The sequence below is a fragment of the Rhinopithecus bieti genome, unplaced genomic scaffold, assembly GCF_001698545.2.
Source record: "Rhinopithecus bieti isolate Rb0 unplaced genomic scaffold, ASM169854v2 scaffold_6513, whole genome shotgun sequence".
NCBI classification, from domain to species: Eukaryota; Metazoa; Chordata; class Mammalia; order Primates; family Cercopithecidae; genus Rhinopithecus; species Rhinopithecus bieti.
This window is the reverse complement of record NW_016805931.1, coordinates 4653371-4678433: the sequence shown is the minus strand read 5'-3', so window position 1 is coordinate 4678433 and position 25063 is coordinate 4653371. Positions and strand designations below refer to the sequence as shown.

The following is a 25063-nucleotide window of genomic DNA, read 5'->3' as shown; positions in this document are numbered from 1 at the left end:
CTTTTTTATGTTACAAACAATCCAATTTTACCCTACATACAATACAATAAATTTACCCAACATACAATAAATTGTTAACTGTAGTCACACTGTTGTACTATCAACTATTAGCTCTTATTGATTCTATCAAATTACATTTTTTTAATACCCACTAAGTCTCCCACCCTTCCCTCCACACTACCCTACCTAACCTCTGAAACTGTCTTCCACTTTCCTTAGTTTGTTTTAATTTATAGCTCCAACAAAAAGTGAGAACATGTGAAGTTTGTCTTTCTATGAGTGACTTATTTCACTTAACATAATTATATCCACTTCCATCCTTATTGTTGCAGGTGACAGGACCTCATTCTTTTTTATGGCTAAACAGTACATTATATATATGTACCATATTTTCTTTATCTATTCATCTGCTGATGGAAATTTAGATTGCTTCCCAATCCTGGCTATTGTTAATAGTGCTGCAATAAACGTGGGAGTGTAGATAACTCTTTGATATTCTGACTTTCTTTCTTTTGGGTATGTACTTCGCAGTGGGATTGCTAGATCATATGGTAGCTCTGTTTTTAATCTTTTGAGGAGCCTTCAAACTGTTCTCCATAGTGGTTGTACTAATTTACATTTCTACCAAAAGTGTACCAGAGTTCCCTTTTCTTTACATCCTCACCAGCATTTGTTATTGTTTGTCTTTTGGATAAAAGCCATTTTAGCTGGGGTGAGATGATATCTCACAATAGTTTTGATTTGCATTTCTCTGACGATCAATGATGTTGAGCACCTGTTCATATACTTGTCTGCCATTTGTATGTCTTCTTTTGAGAAATACATATTCAGATGTTTTGCCTATTTTTAAATCAGATTTTTTAAAATTTAATAATTTGCCTATTTTTAAATCAGATTATTAGTTTTTTCCTATAGGGTTGTGTGAGCTTCTTATATATTCTGGTTATTAACCCCTTGTCAGATGGGTAGTTTGCAAATATTTCCTCCCACTCTGTGGGTTGTCTCTTCACTTTGTTGATTGTTCCTTTGCTGTGCAGAAGCTTTTTAATTTGATGTGACCCCATTTGTCCCATTTGTCCATTTTTGCTTTGGTTGCCTATGCGTGTAGGGTATTGCTTAAGAAATTGTTACCCAGTTCAATGTTCTAGAGACATTCTTCAATGTTTTCTTTTAGTAGTTTCATAGTTCAGAGTCTTAGACTTAAGTCTTTAATCCATTTTTACTTGATTTTTGTATATGGCAAAAGATAGGAGTCTAGTTTCATTCTTCTGCATATGGATATCCAGTTTTCCCAGAACCATTTATTAAGGAGATTGTCTTTTCCCAATGTATATACTTGGCTCCTTTGTTGAAAATGAGTTCACTGTAGATGTGTGGGTTTATTTCTGGGTTCAAAACTGATATTCCAGTTTTGTTCTTTTTGCTCAGGATACCTTGGCTATTTTGAGTCTTTTGTAATTTCATATAAATTTTAGGATTTTTTTCTATTTCTGTGAAGAATGTCATTGGTATTTTTATAGGGATTACATTGAATCTGTAGATTGCTTTGGGTAGTATGAACGTTTTAACAGTATTAATCCTTCCAATTCATGAATATGGAATATCTTTCCATTTTTTTGTGCTCACTTTAATTTTTTTCATCAATATTTTATAGTTGATAGATCATTGTAGAGATCATTGTGGACTTTTTTGGTTTAGTTAATCCTAGATACTTAATTTTATTTATACCTATTTTAAATGAAATTACTTTCTTGATTTCTTTTTCAGATTGTTCACTGTTGGCAGGTAGAAATGCTACTAAGTTTTGTATGTTAATTTTGTATCCTGCAACTTCACTGAATTTATTTATCAGTTCTAATAGTGTTTTGGTGGAGTCTTTAGGTTTTTCCAAATTTAAGATCATATTTTCTGCATATGGGATAATTTGCCTTCTTCCTTTCAAATTTCTTTTTTTGTCTGGTTGCTCTAGGAAGGACTTCCAGTATTATTATTGGTATATACTGGTATATACTGGAATTGGTATTCCACTGGTACATGGAATACCAGTGGTGGAAGTGGACATCCTTATCTTGTCCCACATCTTGGAAGAAGAGCCTTCAGTTGTACCCCATTCAGTACGATGTCAGCTGTGAGTCTGTTATGTATGACTTTTATTGTGTTGAGGTATTTCCTTTTACACCCAATTTTTTGAGGATTTTTATCATGAAGGGATGTTGAATTTTAGCAAATGCTTATTCAGCATCTGTTGAAATGGTTATACGGTTTTTGTCCTTCCTGTCTTCCTTTTAGTAAAGGTGATTTTCTCTGATGGTATGTTTTAATTTTTTGCTTTTTATTTTTTGAGTACCTGATGTATGTTTTTTGATATGCAATTACCAGGAGGCTTGTAAATAATATCTTATAACTCATTATTTTAAAATGATAACAACCTACCACTGATTGCATAAACAAACAAGCAAAGGGAAAACCAGTAGAAACTCTACACTTTAGCTTTGTCCCCCCCGCCCTTTAAAACTTTCTCTTGTCTTTGTATCTTATTGTACTGTCTATATTTCAAAACATAGTTGCAGTTATTATTTCTGATCAGTTTATCTTTTAGTTTTTCTATTTAAGATATGAGTCATTTACATACTAAAATAACAGAGTTATAATATTTGGTGTTTTTCTGTGTATTTACTAATACTAGTGAGCTTTGTTCCTCTAGATGATTTTTTATTGCTCATTAATATGCTTTTCTTTCAGATGGAAGAGAATTCTGTAGCATTTCTTGCAGGATAGGTCTGGTATTGATGAAATCCCTCACCTTTTGTTTGTTTGGGAAAGTCTTGATTTCTCCATGTTTGGAGAATATTTTTACAGGATATGCTAGTCTGAATTAAAAGATTTTTCCCTTTAGCACTGTAAATAAGTCTCCTGGCCTATAAGGTTTCCACTGAGAAGTCTGCTGCTAGACATATGGAAACTCCAGTGCATGTTATTTTTTTATTTTTTCTTGCTGCTTTTCGGATTCTTTCTTATCTTCGACCTTTGTGAGTTTGAGCATTAAATGCCTTGAGCTAGTCTTCTTTGGGTTATGTCTGCTTGGTGTTCTATAAGCTTCTTATAGTTGAATATTGTATTTCTCTAGGTTTGGGAAGGTCTCTGTTATTCTCCCTTTGAATAAACTTTCTACCCCCATCTCTCTTTCTAACTTTTTTAAAGACCAATAACTCTTAGATTTGCCCTTTTGAGACTATTTTCCAAGTCTTCTAGGAGTGCCTCATTCTTTTTTATTGTGTTTTCTTTTGTCTTCTCTGTGTATTTTCAAGTAGGCTGTCTTCAAACTCACAGTTCTTTCTTCTGCTTGATCAATTGTGCTGTTAAGAGACACTGATACATTTTTCAGTATGTCAGTTGCATGTTTTAACTCCAGAATTTCTGCTTGATTCTTTTAAATTATTGTAATCTCTTTGTTAAATTTATCTGATCGGATTCTGAATTCCTTCTGTGTGTTATCTTGAATTCCACTGAATTTCCTCTGTCTAAAAGGTCACATATCTCTGTCTCTCCAGGACTGGTCACTGATGCCTTATTTAGTTCGTTTGGTGATGTCATGTTTTTCTGGATAGGCTGTATGCTTGTGGATGTTCGTTGTTGTCTGGGCATTGAAGAGTTAGGTATTTATTGTAGCCTTGCATTCTGGGCTTGTTTGTACCTGTCCTTCTGAAACTTAGGTGTTGTGGTCTAAGTTTTTGGTCACTGCAGGAATATATGCATTAGGGAGCACTCCAAGCCCAGTAACATTGTGGCTCTTGCTGAGGTACCACCTTAGTAGCCTTGGATAATATCCAAAATCATTCTCTGGATTACCAGGCAGAGACCCTTTTTCTCTTCTCTTACTTTCTCCCAAACAAACAGTTTCAGTCTCTCTCTCTCTCTCTCTCTCTGTCTCTCTCTCTCTCTCTCCTGGATCTGGAGGAGGGGTAACACAAGTACCCCTGTGGCCACCACCACTGAGACTGCATAGGGTCAGACCTGAAGCCAGCACAGCACTGGGTCTTGCCCAAAGCCTGCAGTAACCACTGCTTGGCTCCTGCCTATGTTTACTCAAGGCACTAGGGCTCTATAATCAGCAGGTGGTAAAGCCAGCCAGGCTTGTATCCTTCCCTTCAGGACAACTAGTTCCTCCTAGTCCTGGGCAGGTCTAGAGATGACGTCCAGGAACCAGGGCCTGGAGTCAGAAATCTTAGGAATCTACCGGTACTCTATTCTACTGTGGGTGAGCTGGCACCCAAGGCACAAGACAAAGTCCTTCCCACTCTTCCTTCTCCTTTCCACAAGCAGAGGAGTCTCTCCCTGTGGCCACCACTGCCCCAGGCCTGCAACCAGTACTGTCTGGCTCCTGCTGATGTTCATTCAAGGCCCAGGGGCTCTTCAATCAGTTTGTGGTGAATGCTGCCAGGGCTAGAAGTCTGTTTTGGGGCAGTGGCCCCATCTCTAACCCAGGGAAGGTCCAGAAATGCCATCTAGGAGCCAAGCCCTGGAATCAGGAACCCCAAGAGCCCCCTTGGTGGTTTGCCCCACTGTGGCTAAGCTGGTACCTAAGCTGATTTTTGGTTCTTATGAAAGTGCTTTTTTGTGTGGAGAGTTGTTCAATTTGTTGTTCCTTTGGGAGGGCAATCGGTGCAGGCTGCTATTTAGCCATATGGCTCCACCTCCCTCTCAATCCAAAAAGAAAATTTTAATTGCAAATATGATACATCCAAAGAAAGTATTTTTGAAATACAAAATAATTGGTCTTAATTCCAAGGAAAGAACCAACATAGTAAAGTGAAAATGCATTTTTTCCAAAAGTTACTTGTTTGGTCACATATTGTATTTTATTTAAATGAAATGTCTAGAATAGGTAAGTCCATAGATATTACAAAACAGGTTAGTAGTTGCCAGTGAATGTGAGTGTGCAGAATGGGGAGTCATTGCTTAATGGCACTGTTTTCAAGAGTTACTTTTGTGTACACTTGCAGTCTGGTATCTAAATAATTGAAATATTTGAAAGTTGTGATTCCTAGAATAAAAACAGTGACTAACTTTTAATGATTTCAATGTCATGTGCACAAAAAAACCATGATCAGAGTAATAAGTTTACCCATTCTACCATTCTTATCAAATAATTGCTTAAATAAGCTTTTAAAAATTTCCTATTGAGATGTTACTTAAAATGATATTTGTTTAGTTCTCGAGGTTATGCTTTCCCCAGGTTATGCTTGATTTGGGTAATCTAAGTTTAAGTCCCAGTGTAAGACCTAGGGCATGGTACTTAACTTCCTGTAGACCTCAGTTTTATTGACTGTGTGGTGGAAGAAATAATAGTACCGAGCCTGTGAGTTTGTTTTAAATATTAAATGAGAGAACATGTGGAACATCTTACCCAGTGCTGGCACATGGTGAGCAATCAATAAATGGGAGCTCATCCTGTCATCTTCAGATTTCCTCTTCTGGAGCCAGCAGGCTTGAGTTCTGACCTGGTTCATCCACTGAACTTGCAGGGGAAGCACTTAGTGCCCTTCGGTCCTCTCATCCAGTACATGGATATACAGTCTTCATGTGGTTGATACAAATGTGAATGTGCTAATGCATCTTTACCAAAAAGAGAGGTAAAAGAAAGATAATCCTGCCAGAGATGAATATGCAAAGATCTGAAAATGATTGAGAGTGAGGGCAAATTGGACAACACTTAGTAATGGCTCCAGAAAAGGTTCTTAGAGACTAGCCAGGATGCAGCCTTTACATCCAGAGAAATAGCCATCTCATTCATAGACTGATTGGTGACTGATTGGCAGATTTTATGAGATGACACAAACACCCTCCCCATTGTCCTGCCAAAATGTGGGGAAACTCTTCCTGGAAAAGTTATTTCTTTGAATTGAGCTTCCAAAAGGTCCTTATTAGAATTCAAATACTCTACCTGGGTTGAATATCACATTGCATAATAGTTTCTCCAGATTGAGGCCATTTTTCCTAAATATTTAGAAAATAATTTTTCGCTTCTTATCAATGATGCTGGTGTTGACTCAGTGCCTGCCTAAGACTTCTTCCAGTGTATTTCTTTACCCCAACCAGTTTCTTTTTTTTTGGAAGAATTTTTTTTTTTTTTTTATTGTAGCACTATTGTAGGAACTCCTTTTGGCAAAGAAGGCATCTAAAGTAACTTTTAGGGATGGAGGCTTATGAAAACAAGACAGAGGCAAGACTCAATTTTTGAAATCAAATTCCAGCCATGAAGCAAATGCCACAAAAGGGCACAGGAAGAAAATTTGTAGAAGGCTTATCTACCATTGTTGACCAAAGATTTATTCTGTTGTTAAGCAAACACCTTGTGAGCCAGATATTGTGCTAGCTATTCTGAATACAAAGATGAAGAAGCCTTATTCCCTGTTTTCAAAGAAACTCACAGCATTATGGAGGCCCAAGTTTCTATTTGGGCCTCCATAATGCCTTGTGCTCTACCAAGAATGTTGAAACAATCCTTTCCGGTAGGAGTTTCTAGTTAGTGGCTTATAGTTAGCCAAATGAAGACAGGATGACCATATGGTGCGATAAATTGAAAGGAATTAGGATGAGCATCTAGAGGTTTGCATGGCCAGACACCTAATTCAGATTGCAGAACAGCAGGATGGGAGGCGTAGTCCCAATTTAACTCTTGATCAAAAAGAGAGGTAAAAGAAAAGAAATATAATCCTGCCAGAAATGTGTATGCAAAGATCTGAAAGTGATCGAGAGCAAGGGATTGCAGATTGGACAGCAGGCTTTCTCATTTAATCCCAGAGGAACCCTGGGAGGATTCTAGGTGTGCATATTGTCCTTATTTTGTAGAAGAATATATTGCATCTTAAAGAGACAATGTATTTCCAAAGCTTACATAGTCCAAATCAATAGCTGAACAGTGGCTGTAGGATTTGAATGCCCCTGTGATGTTCACTGTGTGTTGCCACCATACCCTGCAAATGTGTTATAAAATAATAATAATAAACAAAATTAACCCCAGATATTCCCAGACTCAATCAATCCAAGGAGACTGAACTTCTGAGTTTGTCTTGGAGTTAGTTGGCCTTTACTGCTACTTATGCTAGATCTCGAAGGTAGAGTAGGAAATACACTTAGCGGGGAAGTGGGAGAAAGGTGAGAGCTTCCCCAGGCAGGGGAAACAAAGTGAGCAGATTTAGGGCAAGGTGTGTGAGATCGTGTGGCTGACAATATAGGGTGGGAAAGATTAGTTATCAAGGGCTAAGCTGAATAGTAGATTGAATCCAAATGGTAAAAGTTTTTATTTAACACACAAAAAAGGCTAGAATTGATCCTGTAAGGAATATGAAGCTATGGAAAGTTTTTCATCAGAGGCTTTGACATTTTAAGATCTGTGTTTTTGAAAGATAAGAGAATAAAACCTTAGATGTGTAAAATAGGAGTCAGGAAAACTACATAAGCTATGTGTAAAGGGAGTCAAGGAGCCAGGATCGAAAGGAAGACAAAAACACAAACCAATTATTTTAAATCAAATACTAGTAGAGTAACATATATTTTTAAGTTTTAAAGCTGCTTTTTTCCATAGCTCATTGATTACTCTTCTAAAACTTAACAGCAGATATTATTTATTGATTCCTTACCATATTCCAGATACTTTGCTAAGGTTTTACATGTCTTTTTTAGTCCTCAAGAAAATTCTCTTTTCTCTTCATTTTATAACTGAGGAAACTGAGGCCAGGGAAGGTTAAATAATTTGTTTGCAATCAAACAACTAGTGGTTGGTGGAATTTGGATTTGCAACCAGGCAGTCTGACTCCAAAGGCCTCTTTTTAACTTGATCCTACATACACTTCCTAAATAGTAGGCATTTTCTCGGAGTAGATCTTTTACGTTAGAGAAAATTTATTTGTAATCTGTGATCAAGGGGAAATTGCCTGAGTTGCCTGGATTATTTTGGCATTTTAATATGTGCAAGAAAATGTTATCAAATAAATGTAAATTAAATAGTTCTGAGTTTACTTTCTAATAAATCAATTTTTAGTATTTCCCATTACATCAGAAACTAAATTATTATTAAAACACATCTTGTGTGCATAATTTTTGACAGATTGCTTTTCACATCATAATATTTTTTTTTTTTTTTTTTTTTTTTTTTTTTTGAGATGGAGTTTTGCTCTTGTTGCCCAGTCTGGAGTCCAGTGACACAGTCTTAGCTCACTGAAACCTCCTCTTGCCAGGTTGAAGCAATTTTCCTGCCTCAGCCTCCCAAGTAGCTGGGATTACAGGTGCCCACCACCACGTCCAGCTAATTGGTATATTTTTTTTTTAGTAGAGACGGCGTTTCACCATGTTTGCCAGGCTATTCTCAAACTCCTGACCTTAGGTAATCCACCCGTCTCAGCCTCCCAAAGTGCTGAGATTATAGGCATGAGCCACCGTGCCCAGCCTCAAATCTTATTTTAATAAAAACCTCAATTTATCTCACTGTTAGAAACTAGGGCTTCATTTGGCAATGTGGTCTTTCCAGTTTTTTTTATCTCTTTCAAAATCTTTTAAGAATTATTTTATTAAAGTAAGTTAATTTTAAAATTTTGCTTTATCTCTTGAGATTGGTATATAGAGTTAGGAACTACTTGATTAAATATAGGAAGCTACTATAAATTTGAAATAAGAACTAAAGTTATAATGTGACCAGACTGGATAAGCACTGATAGCATTTGTATATATCTAAACAGAAAAAAAATAGTTAGAAGAATAATTTTTAAAAACACACACCAGATGTTGGTAAAGGCAAAGATGTTTTTGCTCTTGACTTTGTCTATGAAAGTCAAGTGAATACTTTGTAAAGAATTGATGATGGATAAGACAAGTACATTGATTTCTCAAGGTGTGAATTGTTGTCTTCAAACCTTGTGCTTCCATGATTGTTTTTTCTTTAATAATGAGATACCTAGACCATAACTGGCTATGCGATTCTGAATCTACCTTTACAACTTAATCTTTATGATTCCATTATATGAGATATCTAGAGTAGTCAAATTCACATGGACAGAAAGCTAAATGGTGCTTGTCAGGGGCTGGGAGAAGAGGAGAATAGGAAGTTACTATTTAATGAGCACATGGTTTTCAATTTGGAAGGATGAGAAACTTCTGGAGATGTATGGAGATAATCATTGTGCAACAGGGGGAATGTACATTGTACCACTGAACAGTACACTTAGAAAGGGTTAAAATGTCAATTTTATGTGATGTGTATTTTACCGTAATAAAAAATACTTAATATTTACCTATACTTGGAGAGAGTTTATGTATAGTCATTTGTTAAATAAAATTTGTAAATGCATATGCTTAGATAAATATATAAAATTGTTTCAAACTAAAACTTACAGATTTCTAGCTTTAAAACTGTGGAGAAACAATCTTCCTATGCCATTTTTTTCTTTAAAAAATCACTCAAACCAATAATTAGTACAAAAAACAGAGAGGTACATTTCATTTTTGAGGAAACTGGGAGATGTCTATGTCTGTAACTCTAGCCACAATGCATAAAGATAGAAGTAGATGGAGAAAAGGTCAATGACTTAACCAAGTAAGAGAACTATACTAAAGTGAAGCAAACTGAGCTGCCCCACTCCTCCAAAACACACTTTGGAAGATGGAAGAGTTCTAAAAATAGCAGGTGTATGAACATGTATATTATATACACTTCTCCATAAGCCCTCACTCTTTCTCAGTGTAGTCAACATACTTTGCATCCCTCTCCATGGAAGACAGAGACTTTGGGATACTAGGCAGAGAGTAGAGGAAGGATAGCTGTATGTTTAATTCTATTTAGGACAAATAAATGAATGTCTGCAATGTGTCAATAAGACCTTCAGCGTCCTTCTCCTACCCATACCAGAGCACTAGCAAGCGTGTTTATAGCCTTCTCTAGAAAAATAGAGATACCCCAGAGGAAAAAAAAAAAGAAAACTCTTACAAATAGTAACATTTGGAAGAGGCAAAGAAAATGCCCACTGGGCACTTAATGATGCTGCAGTAAAAATCCCAGTGCACAAGCCTCACCCATGCACTTAGAGCTTACTGTCACCTTTCTATGGTTTCATTCTTGCATATGAATTGGAATCAGGAATCAATGCTGGAGTTTGAGAATACTACACTCATCACTCTTTGATTACATTATTTACATGTATTTCTTTAATAAAATTTAAATATTTAATTCAAAATAAGGTTAAATTTGCCAAGATGCATTTAAGTTTAGAATAAAGAAGAACAAGAAACGTGAAAGAGGCACAAGAGGAGAGGCAGAATGCAAAGGAAATACAGCAGCACTTAGAAAATTTTAAATTAGATAATTTTTCTTCTGAAATCCAGTATTGAATTAGTGCAAAATTCTGAAAGTCAATTACAAAATTCATTTTATGTCAACATTACTGACTCCATGCAGAAAAGTTTATTCTAGTTTTAAAAACTAATATTCTGTACCTTTTAATAGCCAATGTAATTTGTTGACAAATATTGAAATTTATACATTACCAGAGATTTCACGTACTGTTACCTTTTAAAACGATCATTTGTTAACCAGTATTACCTAATGCAGCAATCAAAATGTCATCTGTTGCATAGGTAACAGGAAACTACCATTACTCATGTTGTGAGATGGTCAAAGACCTTATCATACTTTATGGTTAACAAACTCATGATGTTGTCATATATGCCCTCATCACAGCGTTTATGATACCTAAAAGTTAGTGCCTAAAAATTAGAAACAAGGACAGTGAAGTTAGATTGTTTAATCCTGCATATCTTAAAGATCTAAAATTTTCTGGCTGTTAAACATGTTTATCATTATACTAGTAATGTACATGCACCTTTTTTATTATATTAATTCATTGCCACTGTTCAACTAAAGAGGATGGGTGAATTTTAAAACTTCCAAAAACTTAGTAGCATTTTTTAATCTCTCTTCCTCTTTTCTTTCTGTCTTACACACACACACACACACACACACACACACACACACATCATGAAGAGCAAGCTTTGGAATGAAATATACTTGGATCCAAAAATTTTGAACAAATTATTGGCTTTCTTTATGTATGAAATTATTATTATCACGTCTACTTTGGAGGGATGTTGTGATGTATAAGTAAGAAAGTAATGTCTACTTAGCACGTAGGTAATTAATAAATAGTAGGGATTTATTATTATCCTAACTTGACAGTTTATGAAAGAGGTAGGAAATCTGAAGATAGGAAAGCCCTCAAAATATAATACTCTGGACTTCTCCTTTGGGAATTAAGGAATGTAGCTCCAAGCAAGGTTCATGCCAGTACGAAAGTCCTTGAATCCAATTGTATTCCTAGTAAGTGTAATAAAATAAAAGAAACCTCTAGGAATTGCCTCAAAATTCCCCTCCAGATAAGGAAAATAACACAGTATTTCTCAATAATGAGAAACTGCTACAGGAGTTCAAAGTATCTCGTTCTCATTAACGTTAGAGTACAATAAAGAATAGCAGGAAACTGTAAAAACTGCAGTCCCCTGGTCTTTTTTTCTAAAAAGTTAGTTTGACTTCTCTGGAGTACTGAATTTCAGCATATTTGAGAGGCCTGAATATTTAGTTGATATATGATATGGCTCTAAGAAATATGCTCATGATAGATTGGAAAGTATAGAGTATCTATTGTAATCTGAAAATAGGAATTTAGAGAACAGAAGGTTTGACAGTAGGCAGAGTATTTGAAAGTAGTAATACTTGAGAAAACCTGGGTTGTATAGTAAAATTACTCTGTAACACCTCATTCAATTGGCTTCAGTTAATGTTTAATGTTTAATTCAGGGATAAATGTCATAAGTCTCACAAGTCATGCTCACCATTAAATGATAAGAGAAAGGGAGATCACATTTTAGGTGCACACAATCTACCTGTATGCAATTGACGCTTTCCATGTAAGTGTTGCCAGGTTCTATCAGGGGCACCATTAGTGGTATGAGACAGACTTTAGGCATTATTTTGGACTCTTTTTTTTTTTCCTATTAATATACACTTATATTTTGGGGGCAAATTATACCAGTATATTAAACCTATTTACAGAATCAATGTAAAGTTACTTTTTATATTCAGTTTAAGTTTTTTTTTTTAAAGTGAGCCAATTAAGAAAAATATCAAATCATGGTATAGATGGAATGCTAATATGGAAAGAATTATGAAGGTGGTGTTACAACTGAAGTTTCAGAAACATCAAATGACATAGTCATTTGATTCAACAAAACATCTACAGATGGATGACCCAATGGACATATACATCTATGCTACAGTCTATTGAAATGTGGTAACAACCAGAAAATAAAAGGTCCATACATTATACAATTCAGTACAACACGGAAATACTGAGAAATAATCGCAGCTTCTGGATCAAAAGCATGGGCCACATCGTTCCTAAATCCAGTCTCACCATATTCAGGTCTCCTCATCAGCCTGCATGCCATCATATGCTTGCATGCTAACAGGAATTTGGAGGGAAATGCCTTATCTTTTCCATTTGGGGAAGCTTTTCAGAGGGAAAGCTACAAGATGCTTAGATTACAAAACATTCTTTCAGAAAAGTTCATGTGAAAAACGGCCTTACAAGTGGAGAAAACTCTGTAACATCGAATATATACTATTTGTTTTCTTTTATTCTGTCATTGCCTTAAATATTAGGAGTAGAAATAAAATTAAAATTAAAATCTCAGTGGTTTTACAACATAGTGCATTTTTCTTTCTCTGTAACGGCAACCTTGATGTAACAATCCAAAAGCTTTGAATATTCTGATTAGTTCCATACATTGTCAGATTCCCCACTTTAGTTTATTTTTGTAGGGGGAAAGGGATGATTTATTAGTCATAATGTGACTATTATACAGTATTTAGTAGATGCCGAATAAGTGTGTTAGGTTTTCAGAGAAAGAAAATATTGGGCAAGTAAGCAAGGAATAGCACATGGGGCTGCGTTGAACTCATGTGCGTGTGACAGAGAAGGGAGTGGCATCAGGCTAAATAATTTCACTAGGACATGGATCTGGGGGACAGTAGAACATAGGCTAATTATTTCTGGAGAGTTGAAAACTCAACATTCAGACATTACATTCTCTGATCATTGTCATTTTCTTTCTGAAATGATAACTAGAAGCTATTTGGTAGACCTTACATGGAGAGAACAGTGTTTCAAATGAACAGTAGTTGCTTAATTTTACTTGGTTTGCTTTTGTTCTTTCTTTTCCCACATTTAAATTCCAATGAGAGAAAAATTAAACCTCCTCCTCTAAGTCCCCTCTCCCCTAAAAATTATTAGTCTCACAGACCATTTAAGTTTCTAACAAAATATGTGATTAATTAACCTGCTTTAAAATGCCAGCAATATACTAGACATGAGACAGTGCTAAGAAAGTGTGAATGTCCCCTGGCAGTCATAAGGAAACTGAAAAGCTTAAGGGGATAACTATGTGGAAAGCAATTTTTTGGCATTTACCATAAGAGGCCTGAGAGTCACTGAAAGAAGACTAAGTCACAAATGCACCTTGAAGTGTGACCAGGGGAGCAGATGAAGGGTTTGTTGTAAGCAGCAGCCAGAGCCTCTGGCGGATGCCTTACTACATTTTCCAAGTTATTTGGGTGGGTCACAACTGCACTCCAACATCCTGTCTGCAAATGCTAAATAAACACCAAGTTCACGTCAGACTAGAGAACCAACGTACTAACTAATGCCATTGAAGCAATCAGAATGCTTACATTATTTTCACTTGGTTATTCACATCCAAAATAACTGAAGTTGGCACACCCAGAGGAGTATATATCCTCTGTGTAGAGATGTTCAGAGAGATAGGCAAGGTGGTCAACCGTTCCTTCTGTTAGGAGCAATTGGAATCAGCTTAGATTATAGCTACTGTAATACAAAATATTTTATATTTAAGAAGTGGGAAAGGTTTTGGCCTTCAAAGTAATAGGAGATATTGACAAGACGTAAAGCTTCATTCCTTACTGAAGAGCTGTTAAGGATTAGCAAACCCAGAGTGTTTATGTGTAGAGATGAATGAAATTTGCATATTTTTTTTTTTTTTTTTAAAAAAAGGTTTAGAAAACATTGTGCAAGTGAACAGCCTTAATACATGCAGCCACTTGTCCAGGAATAATACATTCGATCAGTTTAAAATTCCAGTACATTCTGAATCCAAGGGGTGCCCTTGTTACACCTCCTGCTGAATTTTTTCAGAGGTAATTTTACATCTCTACAACCAACTCCAAACATGACATTTCATTACATCCGCTAAAATGAACAGCTGCAAGTCAATCAAGTTTCTCTCAACTTTGCTTCTAAAAAGAAATTTTAGTTTTAGTGCTTAAAAGTGAAGTAACTTTTTTGAAAGACATGACTTTTATAAAATTCATTTGTTTATTACAGTAAATAAACAACTTAATGGCAAGGGGTGTGTTCCTTATAAAGGTGCTCACAGAATGTTACCCAGAATAACACAGACATCTCATTTCCCAGAGAAGGAAATGGTTTTGTAAGTTTTGTGAAGTCTCTTGTCTGCTTGGCCGCTTTACAGTGCTGGTCTCTGGAGCTGATCCGCCCCTTTGCTTTGTAAGTCTCAGCAATTGACGAGGCTAGGCTGGGCGCTGGGCTTTTCTTTTTTTTTTTTTTTTTTTTTTTTTTTTTTTCCTTTCTCACTGCCCTGCGGTGTTTTGAACTGCCTTCTTACAGACGTCATACAGCCTTTGAGGAACAGCTTCTGCCTGGTGAGATTGAATGATAGTTCTCATTCACAAAGCCCTGGATTCTAAGCAGGGACACACAGAAATTACTTTCCCAGGTAAATCAGCCCACCCAGCCAAAGTGTGGAGAGCTTTGATCCTTGGCTGACTTCTTCGCTCCAGGGAGAGGAGTGTTTTCCTGTGCTTGCCCTGAAATGGAACTTCCTTGACAGCTCTCCCGTGTTACAGTACCTCCCGGTCATTTTCTTTTCATTTCTCTCTACCTGCGCGCTTCCAGTGTTAGAAACCTTTAAATCTGTTATTATGGAATTGCAAAAAAGAGATCAAGTGACTCTTTCATTATGCTGGTTTCCCTTGTGACCCAGATGAAGAATCAATTCAGAATTCAGTTCCTCCCTTGGCATTGCAAGACACAAAAGAAACTGTCACTTCCTAACAGCCTAGTACTGGAGTAAATTCAGGATGAAGGAAGAAAGCACTCCTGCGTGTTAGAACCTTGCCCAAGAGCTGGACCGAGGACAGGAGGTGGACTCCGGGAAAATTGGATTTCTTCAAGCATCCTCCCTGGGAAATGGAATATATTTAAAATCTTCTTTGCAGAAGACAGTTAGAATGTATTAATCAGAATAGTTGAAGACTTATTTTCCTTTTTATTTTTTTTCAAAATGAGCATTATTATGAAGCCAAGATCCCGATCTACAAGTTCGCTAAGGACTGCAGAGGCAGTTTGGTAACGTGCTTTTCTCTCATGCTTCTCCCCTTTTCTCTTTTAAGATTGACGTACTCCTTGAGTATTTAGTAAGTTGTGTGATGTTGAGGGTTTGTGAAATAAGGCAGTATTGGCGACTCTTTTATTCTTTATTTTGTTCCCAAACTCATGTGCTTTAACCAAACGGGTGCTGACTTTTTTTTTTTTTAAACTCCCCGTGAACTGTAACAGTTTATCTGATGATAATTTTTAAAAGAGGAAAGAAACTTGCAAATGTGTTGGGAGTTTTGAAAATGAAAACTTGTCATTTTTCAGTGTCTGATTCAGTTGCTTATTTTCTTATCTTCTTTGCTTGCTGCAAGCAGGCTGTTGGTTGACAGGCTCTGCCCTTGTCTTTAGAAGCAATACTCTCACTTCTAGCACAGATGTGTTAGAAATTAATAATGCTATTTATATTTAATCATATACATGAAACAAACTTAAATTTATGTGGCTAAATGTATATCAAGTTGCTTATCATTCAATCATCTCTTATGTTTTATTGGAAATGATTCCTAGTAATTATATTTTTGGTCATTTTAATGTCTTTACTCTGATGAAAAATATGTCAGTTTCAATGTATTCTAATGTTTATTCTATTATTTCCCCAATGCTGATATGATATGTGCTCATAAGCATATGGCATGGTCCTTAAGGAGTATTTTTCCAACAAAGTAACTTTTTTTCTACAATAGATATTTACAAAATACTTTTATGGCTAGTTTAGGGGTTAGTCTTATTTTGTTTTTCCTAGTGATTGATCATAAATAACTAAGCTCACCTCTTGGAAGTGGAAATAATCATACTTCAGACTGGAGAAATAAAAGCAATGGTTGAAGTGAGATGGTTGAGAATAGGAGGAAAACAGGCCAGCAAAATATGCATTATCATGTCAGCAGGCAAACACACATGTAAAGAGTCGAATTATTTGCGTCAGGAATTGAGCTTGTGTTTTTGTGGATGGGTTAGCCTTTGCTGTTATTGTACTGTTTTACTGTCGACCAGAAGCAAGGATTGCCCCATCCGCAGTATTTCTGTGAGTTTTAATAAATTATAGATGAAGATTTTGTCTCTTATGTTACTTGCCGTTTCTTACAAAATAACACATGCAATAAATTATTCCTTGAGTTTATTTAAAGAAAAGTTTGCATCTACAAATACATTTGGAGAGTTCTTTTTTTATCCTCAAACAATAAATACTGGAAAATCCTTAAAATCTTTTTATGAATTACCATAGCTAATATAAGTCACCAACATGAGTAATCAGAATTTATAATACACATGAATTTTACTCATTTATAATTTATACCCTTCCTCTGTGAAAAGATAATATTACTTAACAAATAGTGTTTAACCAAACTATTTCTCTTTTTATCTAAACTGCCAGGAAACATATTTTCAAATTCAGGTTTCAATTGGAAATAATTTGTTCATTTCAGGAGATGGGTAACATTGACACCCTTTACCCCTATAAGATTATCATAGTCTATTTTTATCCGCAATTATTCTATTTTTTTGTTTTAAATTGTACGAGATATTTTCATAAGTCAGGTCACAATTTAAAATACATTTTCAAATATATAGATTTGTGAATGTGTGTATTGTTCCATTTAACTTTAAATATCCTCCATAGAGTTGGGGACAGAATGATTTTTGTGTAAGAAATAAATCTCTGTATACATATGAATGATTCTTAGATTTAACTACACGCTATAGAAACCTCTCCAGTTATTAATCTTACATCTGACTTAATAATATACCTGCTTGGGTATATCACTGCAGCTTCCAAATAATTTGGCCTGAGGGTATAATCAGCTGTAATAACAGTTTTGCCATTTTATTATCCTTCTATCGGTCAAATATTATACACACCTATTATATTTATTTATTTAATTACATATGTAAAATCAATATAGATTATAGATTTGGTGTATAGAGAAAATATATGTTTGTGTGTGTATATATGTATACACACACACATACACACACTTGAGCATTAAAAAGACCCAAGCGACCTCTCTTCTTGTGCCTCTGCACATAAAGGCCATAGGCCTCAAATTGCTCAGATGGACAATGTTTTCTCACCAGTGTTCCTGTCCATATTTCTCCACCACCACCCATTCCTTTTCAAACAGTTGACTTCCCAGGAGAGAGACCTACAACTTTGCCATTTATCTCTTTTTCAGATGTTTGTTTTCAGGTTGATCTCCAAAATACTTTGTTCTTGGGACTCATCTTTCTGGCTTTACCACCTTCACTCTGATTACATAAATCTATTTTGTATTCCATTGGTCTACTTTCTCCAAATCTGTCTCCTTTCCTCCGGGATTCCCCAAAGCCAAACATTACGTTTGGAAGTTTGTTGTATTGTGCAAGAATCCAGTGTTTTGGATTACTTCTTTACCTTTTCCTATTTGTTTTTCTCCAAGTATCATAAAAAGCAGTCCACACTAACTTGTCCTTACAGCCTTAATTAAATTGCTTTGACATATTTACATTTTAAATGGGATTTCATAGCAAACTTGTATTTTATACCCTTCCTCTTATTAAAGGTCAGCCTACTGTAATTGAAATTTTATTAATTTCAAGGCAAAATAAAAATAACCTTAAAATTAATCTATTTGTCTCTTTGTAACATACGTCTCACAAATTTAGAGTTTATATAATAAAGGTGTATACTAGGTTGCTTTTATTTAATGAACATTTATTTATATGCCAGGTTCTAGCAGAAAGTGATTATAGTATTTATTCTTAAGCATTCTTTAAAAAAAAAAATGTGCCTGCATGAAATTGAGAAAAACTTTATATATTTTCTTATGCTCATAAAGTTAATAAAATTAGCAGATTCACTAATTGCAGAATGGTTTGCCTTTCTATTTGAGTTGTTTCAGTAACAGTATTCCACCTCCAAATTCTGCATAACAAAACAATCAGATAGTTACCTCTCCATAAATATCCAAATGTCACATGTCTTAAATTCCGATTTAGTCAGTGGTTATATACTATAAAAATATTACCTTACGTATTCCTTGATATCTCTTTAACACTTTATCATTTATAAACATTTCCCAGGGATATTTCTCATTCATGTAATTAAGACTTGTGATTTAGTTTAAGTAAAACATTATTAGTCTTCCAAATATAAATGTAAAGAGAAGTTTAGTCAATGAAAGTGGACTCTGTTCTTTCCTGCTGTCAAAATAGTGTTTAGGATTTATGTGTTACATGTAAGATCATTCATTATGTAATCTGAAAAAAAAGAGACGCTACTCCTTAAAACATGACTGTGGTTGTTTATAAAGCAAAATTTAAAATTGGTTATTGTATATGTAATAATACTTAAACTTTTCATTTTAAGTATTGTTATGTAATAAGTATACATGTAATACTTAGGTTTATAGATGTAGAAAAAATTCTGGAAGACTCTGTCCAAGCTTTTGGTAGTGGTTATTTTTTAGGGATTAAAAAGAATGGTAGGAGTGAAGGTAGGGGGGACTGCCTCTCTTTTCTTCACTGTATTTGCATATTATATGTGGTTTTTATCAATAAAGTATTATATATGAAAGTTTAAAATATTAAAAATATACCTACTATATGTATTAGCAAACTCATCTTTATATATGCTGATATCTACATATCCATTAAACCACAATTTGCTCAGGGTATAAAATATGCAAATAAGCATTTCAGTACTGGGTGGATACAATTTTCTGAATTATGTTGCAACTGTGACCAATGGAGGATTATAATTTTTTTATTAGCTCTTTTCTCTTAAGGTTGTAAAAATCTAGGCTGGCTTAGCATTCTTATTTTGGCCTCATGATCACAGTGGAAAGCGTTCGTATAAGCTACAATGTCCAGTTTTATAATTGAGAATCAAAAAGATGGAATAACATTGATTAATATGTTGGAAGGAAAATAACCCATTAACCCCATTATTCCATCCTCAGTTATTCTCATTTTCAACTTACCTTACGTATCTTAAATAGCTGTAAATACTATTTCTGTACTCTGCTTCTTCATTTAACATATCAATATTTTTCTATTTTTGGCCAGGCTCCATAGCTTGTGTCTATAATACCTGCAATTTAGGAGGCCGAGGCAGGCAGATCGCTTGAGGCCAGGAGTTCAAGACCAGCCTAGCCAAAATGGCGCACTTGTGTCTCTACTAAAAATACAAAAATTAGCCAGGAGTGGTGGTACATATCTGTAATCTCAGCTTCTTGGGAGGCTGAGGCATGAGAATTGCTTGAACCCAGGAGGTAGAGGTTACAGTGAGCCAAGATCGTGCCACTACACTCCAGCCTGGGTGACAGAGCAAGACTCTGTCTCAATTTTTTTAAAAATCTGTTTTTCTAATAATACTTATAGCTTTCATTTTATTAAGTGTCTTTTATGAATGAGAACTCTGTCAAGAATTTTACATGTATTATTTAGTTATTATTACAATACTGAAAAGAAGGAGTTGTTAATCCTAATTTTACAGGTGAGAAAATGATTCTGTGAGATGAAATAACTCGAGCAAGGTCATAGGCTGGGGTAACCCAAGTCTGTCTACCTCAAAGAACACGCTCTGTTACTTCCGCTTGTTGCCTTCCTCTATGGTCTATATAATTATCTTTTTTAATGGCTATAAAATTGTTCATGTTGTGAATATTTTTAGATGCATTACAGTACTTGGCAGTTTTCTTTTCAGAAGGATGGTAGCCTGTGATATTTAGGGTTGACGTTGTTGGTTGTTGAAAAATAGCTTTGTGAAAGACTGTTGGTTGTTGGAAAAGAGCTTTGTGAAAGACTCTTGTGCTTGTAGCTTGTAGGCCATTATATTCTCTACTGGTAGCAAATAAGGTCCTCTGGTCTTTATAAGAGGGAATAAAGAGCAAAAGGCCAATGTCTCACAATTTTGAATAGATTATCTTTCCAATTATATTAGCAAGTTTTTCTGTTCTCTGCGAGCTCTGTAAGGCTTCAGGTCGGAAACAAGTAGTACATATCAGATTTTGTATGACGTTTTAGATCAGCTTTGAAAAAAGTACACAATCATCCTTCCTATTTCTTTTATCTTAGAAACTTTGGTAAATAGGCAAACAAATAGAATTCTCATATTTTATGCCTGTGCAATATATATTATGATTTGGTTTAGGTATGTGACTACTGTCGAAGTTGGTTCAGAGTTTTGAGCATGAGGTAAACTTTTTTGGTCCTATTACCCAAGTTAGTGGTGCATCTGTTATGAAATATACTTAAAGATATACAGCTTTTAGAAATGATTAAGATACCTTGAAATATTTGATGTATTTAAAACATAACTAGAAAAACACAGAGTGGATCACAGATAGGTTTACTCTTTAAAGTTATGAAGTATGAGATTCCCTGGAAAGAGCCATGTGTCCACTCTACTTCTGACATGCTCTGAGTCCCTGGAGGAGTCACCTAGTCCCTCTGAAGCCAAGTCTACTGTCCTGTAAGATAAAAGGGGCAAGGCAGGTCAATGGATTTTAAACATGTTTATTTCAATGGAACATTTTTTATGAATGAAATGTGAGTTGAAGTCAATATAAATGTATAATTATACTGTAAATTTTAGATATAAAATCATACAAATTTGATATAGAGATATAATTTTAAAACATAGATATGTGTGAAATTGATAAGTAAAAGTATAAGCACACATAAAACAATAAAACAGCCACTGAGTTTGTACATTTACCCCTACCCCAAATTCAAACCCTCTCCTTAAAATACCTCTAAAGACTTTATGATTCCAAAGAATATTGTTTGAAAACCACTAAGCTAATGTCTGTTAATATCACTTACAGTTTTACTCTCTGCAGTGCTTCCTTACCACAGGAGAGTCATTTGTGTATGCTGTATCTCTATATGGATTGGGATAAACTTGTAGGTAATGTCTCAGTTCAAATACCTCTGCCTTATAAGACCTTGAAGTTATGAAACATTTCCCACTTCTGAGATACCACAGAAGAGTTATCACTATGATAGTTAAGATGTATTTAATTTATTTAGCATCTTATTTTTTACAAGTTTATTTTAGGCTTATCTGGAATGAGAAAATCATGCATTAAACACCGTATAATGCATAGCTGATAATTCTGGAAGTGAGTATGGTTGTTTGTAAAGAAATGCTGAATTAGTATTAAATTCTTCAGAAGAAAGACGCTTCTTTTGGTATTTCAAAGTGGGGTTCTCCACCCTCTTTTTCTATCATGTCAAGTGGCTGTGGTTATGTGTACAATAATACTTAGTCCTGACTGCATCTCTGTTTTTTTCTTCCCCACAGATCTGGGGCACACCATGGTTTTGACCTTATCATTAAAACTTTCCTTTTAGCAGAGGTAAAGGAATAGCCCACCTACTAGTTCCTCTGTCAATCATTCCAATCATGTAGTGAATTCTAGTGAATCAGAAGAGATGATGACATGAAGGTAACCATGAGTACAGAAATGGTTAGTCATAGATTCACCCACCCATTACTAGCAAGTTTGAGAAAAGTAGATTCTAAGATGAAATTGAAGAGGAAGAATATTAATGAGGCCTTTAAGGAGTTTTTAACTTTTTTTGTAGGGAAAGATGCTGAGCGATATGTATAAATATTCCCAATAATACTAATACTAAACATATAGAATTTTCAAAGCCTAGATAAAGGTAAAGAGAATAGGGCCCGAGGGTTATTAGCTAGGTTGGTGAGGAACATAGTCATAAAGAAAGCACAGTCTTAATAAAAATCATTATAGATTTTCTTAGAAGCCTTTCCAGAGGTGATCCAATACCTCAAAAGATAATACAGGGGTTGAAGGTATATTAGAAAATGGACAGAAGTAAGGTATACTTCAGCCACAAGCACCAAATCTCTCCAGGGATTAGTGCCTATGGGAAGGGTTGGGGTACCACGTGGGGCATGATGACAGCAAGCCTGGGTAAGACACTGTTAAATGTAACTGTGTACAGGTAACTAACTAATGAGAGCTTATGCCAGTGGTATGTCTCAGCTCTCAAATTGCCTAGTTCTTTGTCAAGTTTGACCTAAATTAGAAAGCATTTCAAAAGTATGGAAAGTAGGAAGAATGCCAGAACCTATGGATGCAGTTTCTTAGCATGACAGGGGCAACATTATAAGTATTTATTATCTGTCCTAAGCCTTCTAAGGGGGTTGGCTCCCTAAGGAGCATCCTGGGTGATGGCTGAGGATGCGAATTAGAGAAGCTAACAGAAGGGTGAACTGCTCTTCAGAATAAGAGTTAGAAAAACACAGGGAATATTTCAAGGGAAGAGCTGGGGAAGTGTGGCAAGAAAAAAGAGATTATAGAGAGACCAATATGAAAGAACTCCAACCCACTTTGAAGTAAGTATCCACCGTCTAGCACCCTACCCTGTTTAGTAGCACTGACAACCTCTGGGCAAAAGCTGCCATTAATGAAACTCAGTGTAGAGGACATTCTCTCCCCATCTCAGGCCTAAGAATTTCTGCAATAGGATAAAGGGGGTCACCTGCAAGCCCTTCCATTTCTCTACTACACATGAGGAAGAATAAGAAATTAGAAAACTAGAAACTAGGTGTAGAATGTATGCATACCAAGAATTGCAACTTCCAAAGTCCCTTATAGGAAGCAGTCCTGATGTTTTAAACCCACACAGTTAGGAAGTTTTTTTTTTTATATCTAATACAAATCTTCTTTCCTTAAATTCTAACCCATTTCCTCTTAGTTGTCAGTAGATATAATGAGAGTGAATCAACAGATAAACCAATTCTTCTTTATGGCTTTTGAAAACTGCTAGTGAGTGACTTCTTGGTCTTTTTTCATTTCATATTGTAAAATATTCGTTCTAAATTGTGAAATAGATGGCATCAGTGTGACTTGTTAAAAGAAATGTTTCATTAAACATAATTTCAGTATGTAATTGTTTTCAGACTTTCTAGAGAAAAGTGCTCCCATTGTACCTAATTCTCTTTCTTGTTTAAAATACGTCAAAGATGAGAAATTGAGCTCTTTTTAATGAACTTGCTTGAGACATTCATATGGAATACAGAAAATAATAATTCCTAACATTCATGATGTCATTCCATTGCAATGTGGCACAGAGTTTTTTCTTTGCATCAAGGAATTTATATGACTGATACCATTTTAGTCAGGATAAATTACTGTAAAATGTGTCCACTTTTAACCAATGGCATTCTAACATGGGATAGGCAACTGCTGGCTGTGATTTTTGCTCTGATAACTGCAACTTTGTTATAGAATAGCAAGTAACTGATTGGCAGCTGGATCACCAGCTAGCTGGAGACAGCAGCTCCTAGGTCTATAGTCATAGTTGGAGTCATAACCTTAGTAATGGTGATAGCTACACTGTATTGGGCATCTACTCTTTGACAGACAGTGAACTTAGTACTAGATACAGTTGAGCTCATTTTATCCTCAAAGCAACTGTATGAATAAAAATTGAAGTGGCACAGCTTATAAAATTACAGTACTGCAGAAAAATCCTTGTCTGTTGAATCTACATCCTGTATTTGTTGTTGCCATTGTTGTTGTTCTTATGGTTTTGTTTGCTTTTCCTCACTATCCAAACTGCTTTGGCCACACATAGCTCTGTTTCATGGTATTAGAAACATAGTCAACAAGCTGCTACTTATACCTTTCCTTCCTGTCCTAGATTGTTCAAGTTTCTTCTTTTAATCTTATGTATATCAAGAACATGTTTGCCTATGGTATTTGTCTGCCTTTTCCCCCAAGATTTGTATATAAGCCTCCAACCATGAGCCCTAGAGATATATCAAGAAATAGAACATGGACTTTGACACAGCTCCATTCCGTGGAGATCTAGCTAGTTCCTGACTCGTTCAGCTTGCTGAGTCTCTTTCTCTGGTCAGACTATAAATTGCACTGTTTTCCTTCTCTCTGTCATTTGACCAGTTAGTAGCACCATAAAACCTTTGAAATAAAAGAGACTGCAGAGAATACCCTATAATCTGATTTTCCCCACCCCTAACCCCAATGTGGAGCTGGAAACATTTTGCTAGTCTTTAACATTTCCAGTCAAGTAGGGTCCAGAAAACTGCTAAAACAATGTCAGTGCTTAGGTGGTAAAAGATTTGTTGAATAATATATATATATATTCTAAATATATATATTAAATATATATGTATATATATATTTGGAGACAGAGTCTCACTGTGTTTCCCAGGCTGAAGTACAGTGGCTATTTACAGGTGTGATCATATGCACTACAGCCTTGAACTCCTAGTCTCAAGAAATCCTCCTGCTTTAGCCTTTCCAATAACTGGGACTACAGGCATACACCACCATGCCTGGCTGGAGAAATATTTTTTTAACTTCAAAAATGAAGCTTGAACTGAAAAGAGAGCTAAAATTAGTCTGTCAGGCAAATGTGTGAAAGCGGTTCTATTATAATTTTTATTGAGCTATAATGTAATTCCTAAACTTATGTCATATAGCTAAGTAAGTAGCTGTAATTCGCATCTTGAAATTTTAAATTCACTTCTTTCCTCTCAATATAGTCTGTAACCGAATTAAAAA

The 25063-nt window shown here is 35.3% G+C and overlaps 1 protein-coding gene across 4 annotated transcripts in view; it reads left to right on the top strand.

Moving 5' to 3' along the window:
* PDE4D (phosphodiesterase 4D) overlaps positions 1 to 25063 on the top strand; it is a 640379-nt gene that overhangs the window by 308358 nt on the left and 306958 nt on the right. The window contains exon 1 of one of the 4 annotated variants that reach the window (XM_017874237.1): positions 14711 to 15491. The exons of the other annotated variants lie outside the window; for them this stretch is intronic. Within the exon in view, the coding sequence (XP_017729726.1) occupies positions 15427 to 15491 (65 nt within the window). The 5' untranslated portion in view covers positions 14711 to 15426. Of the gene's footprint in view, positions 1 to 14710; positions 15492 to 25063 lie in introns of those variants that run through there. 4 annotated transcript variants of the gene reach the window in all.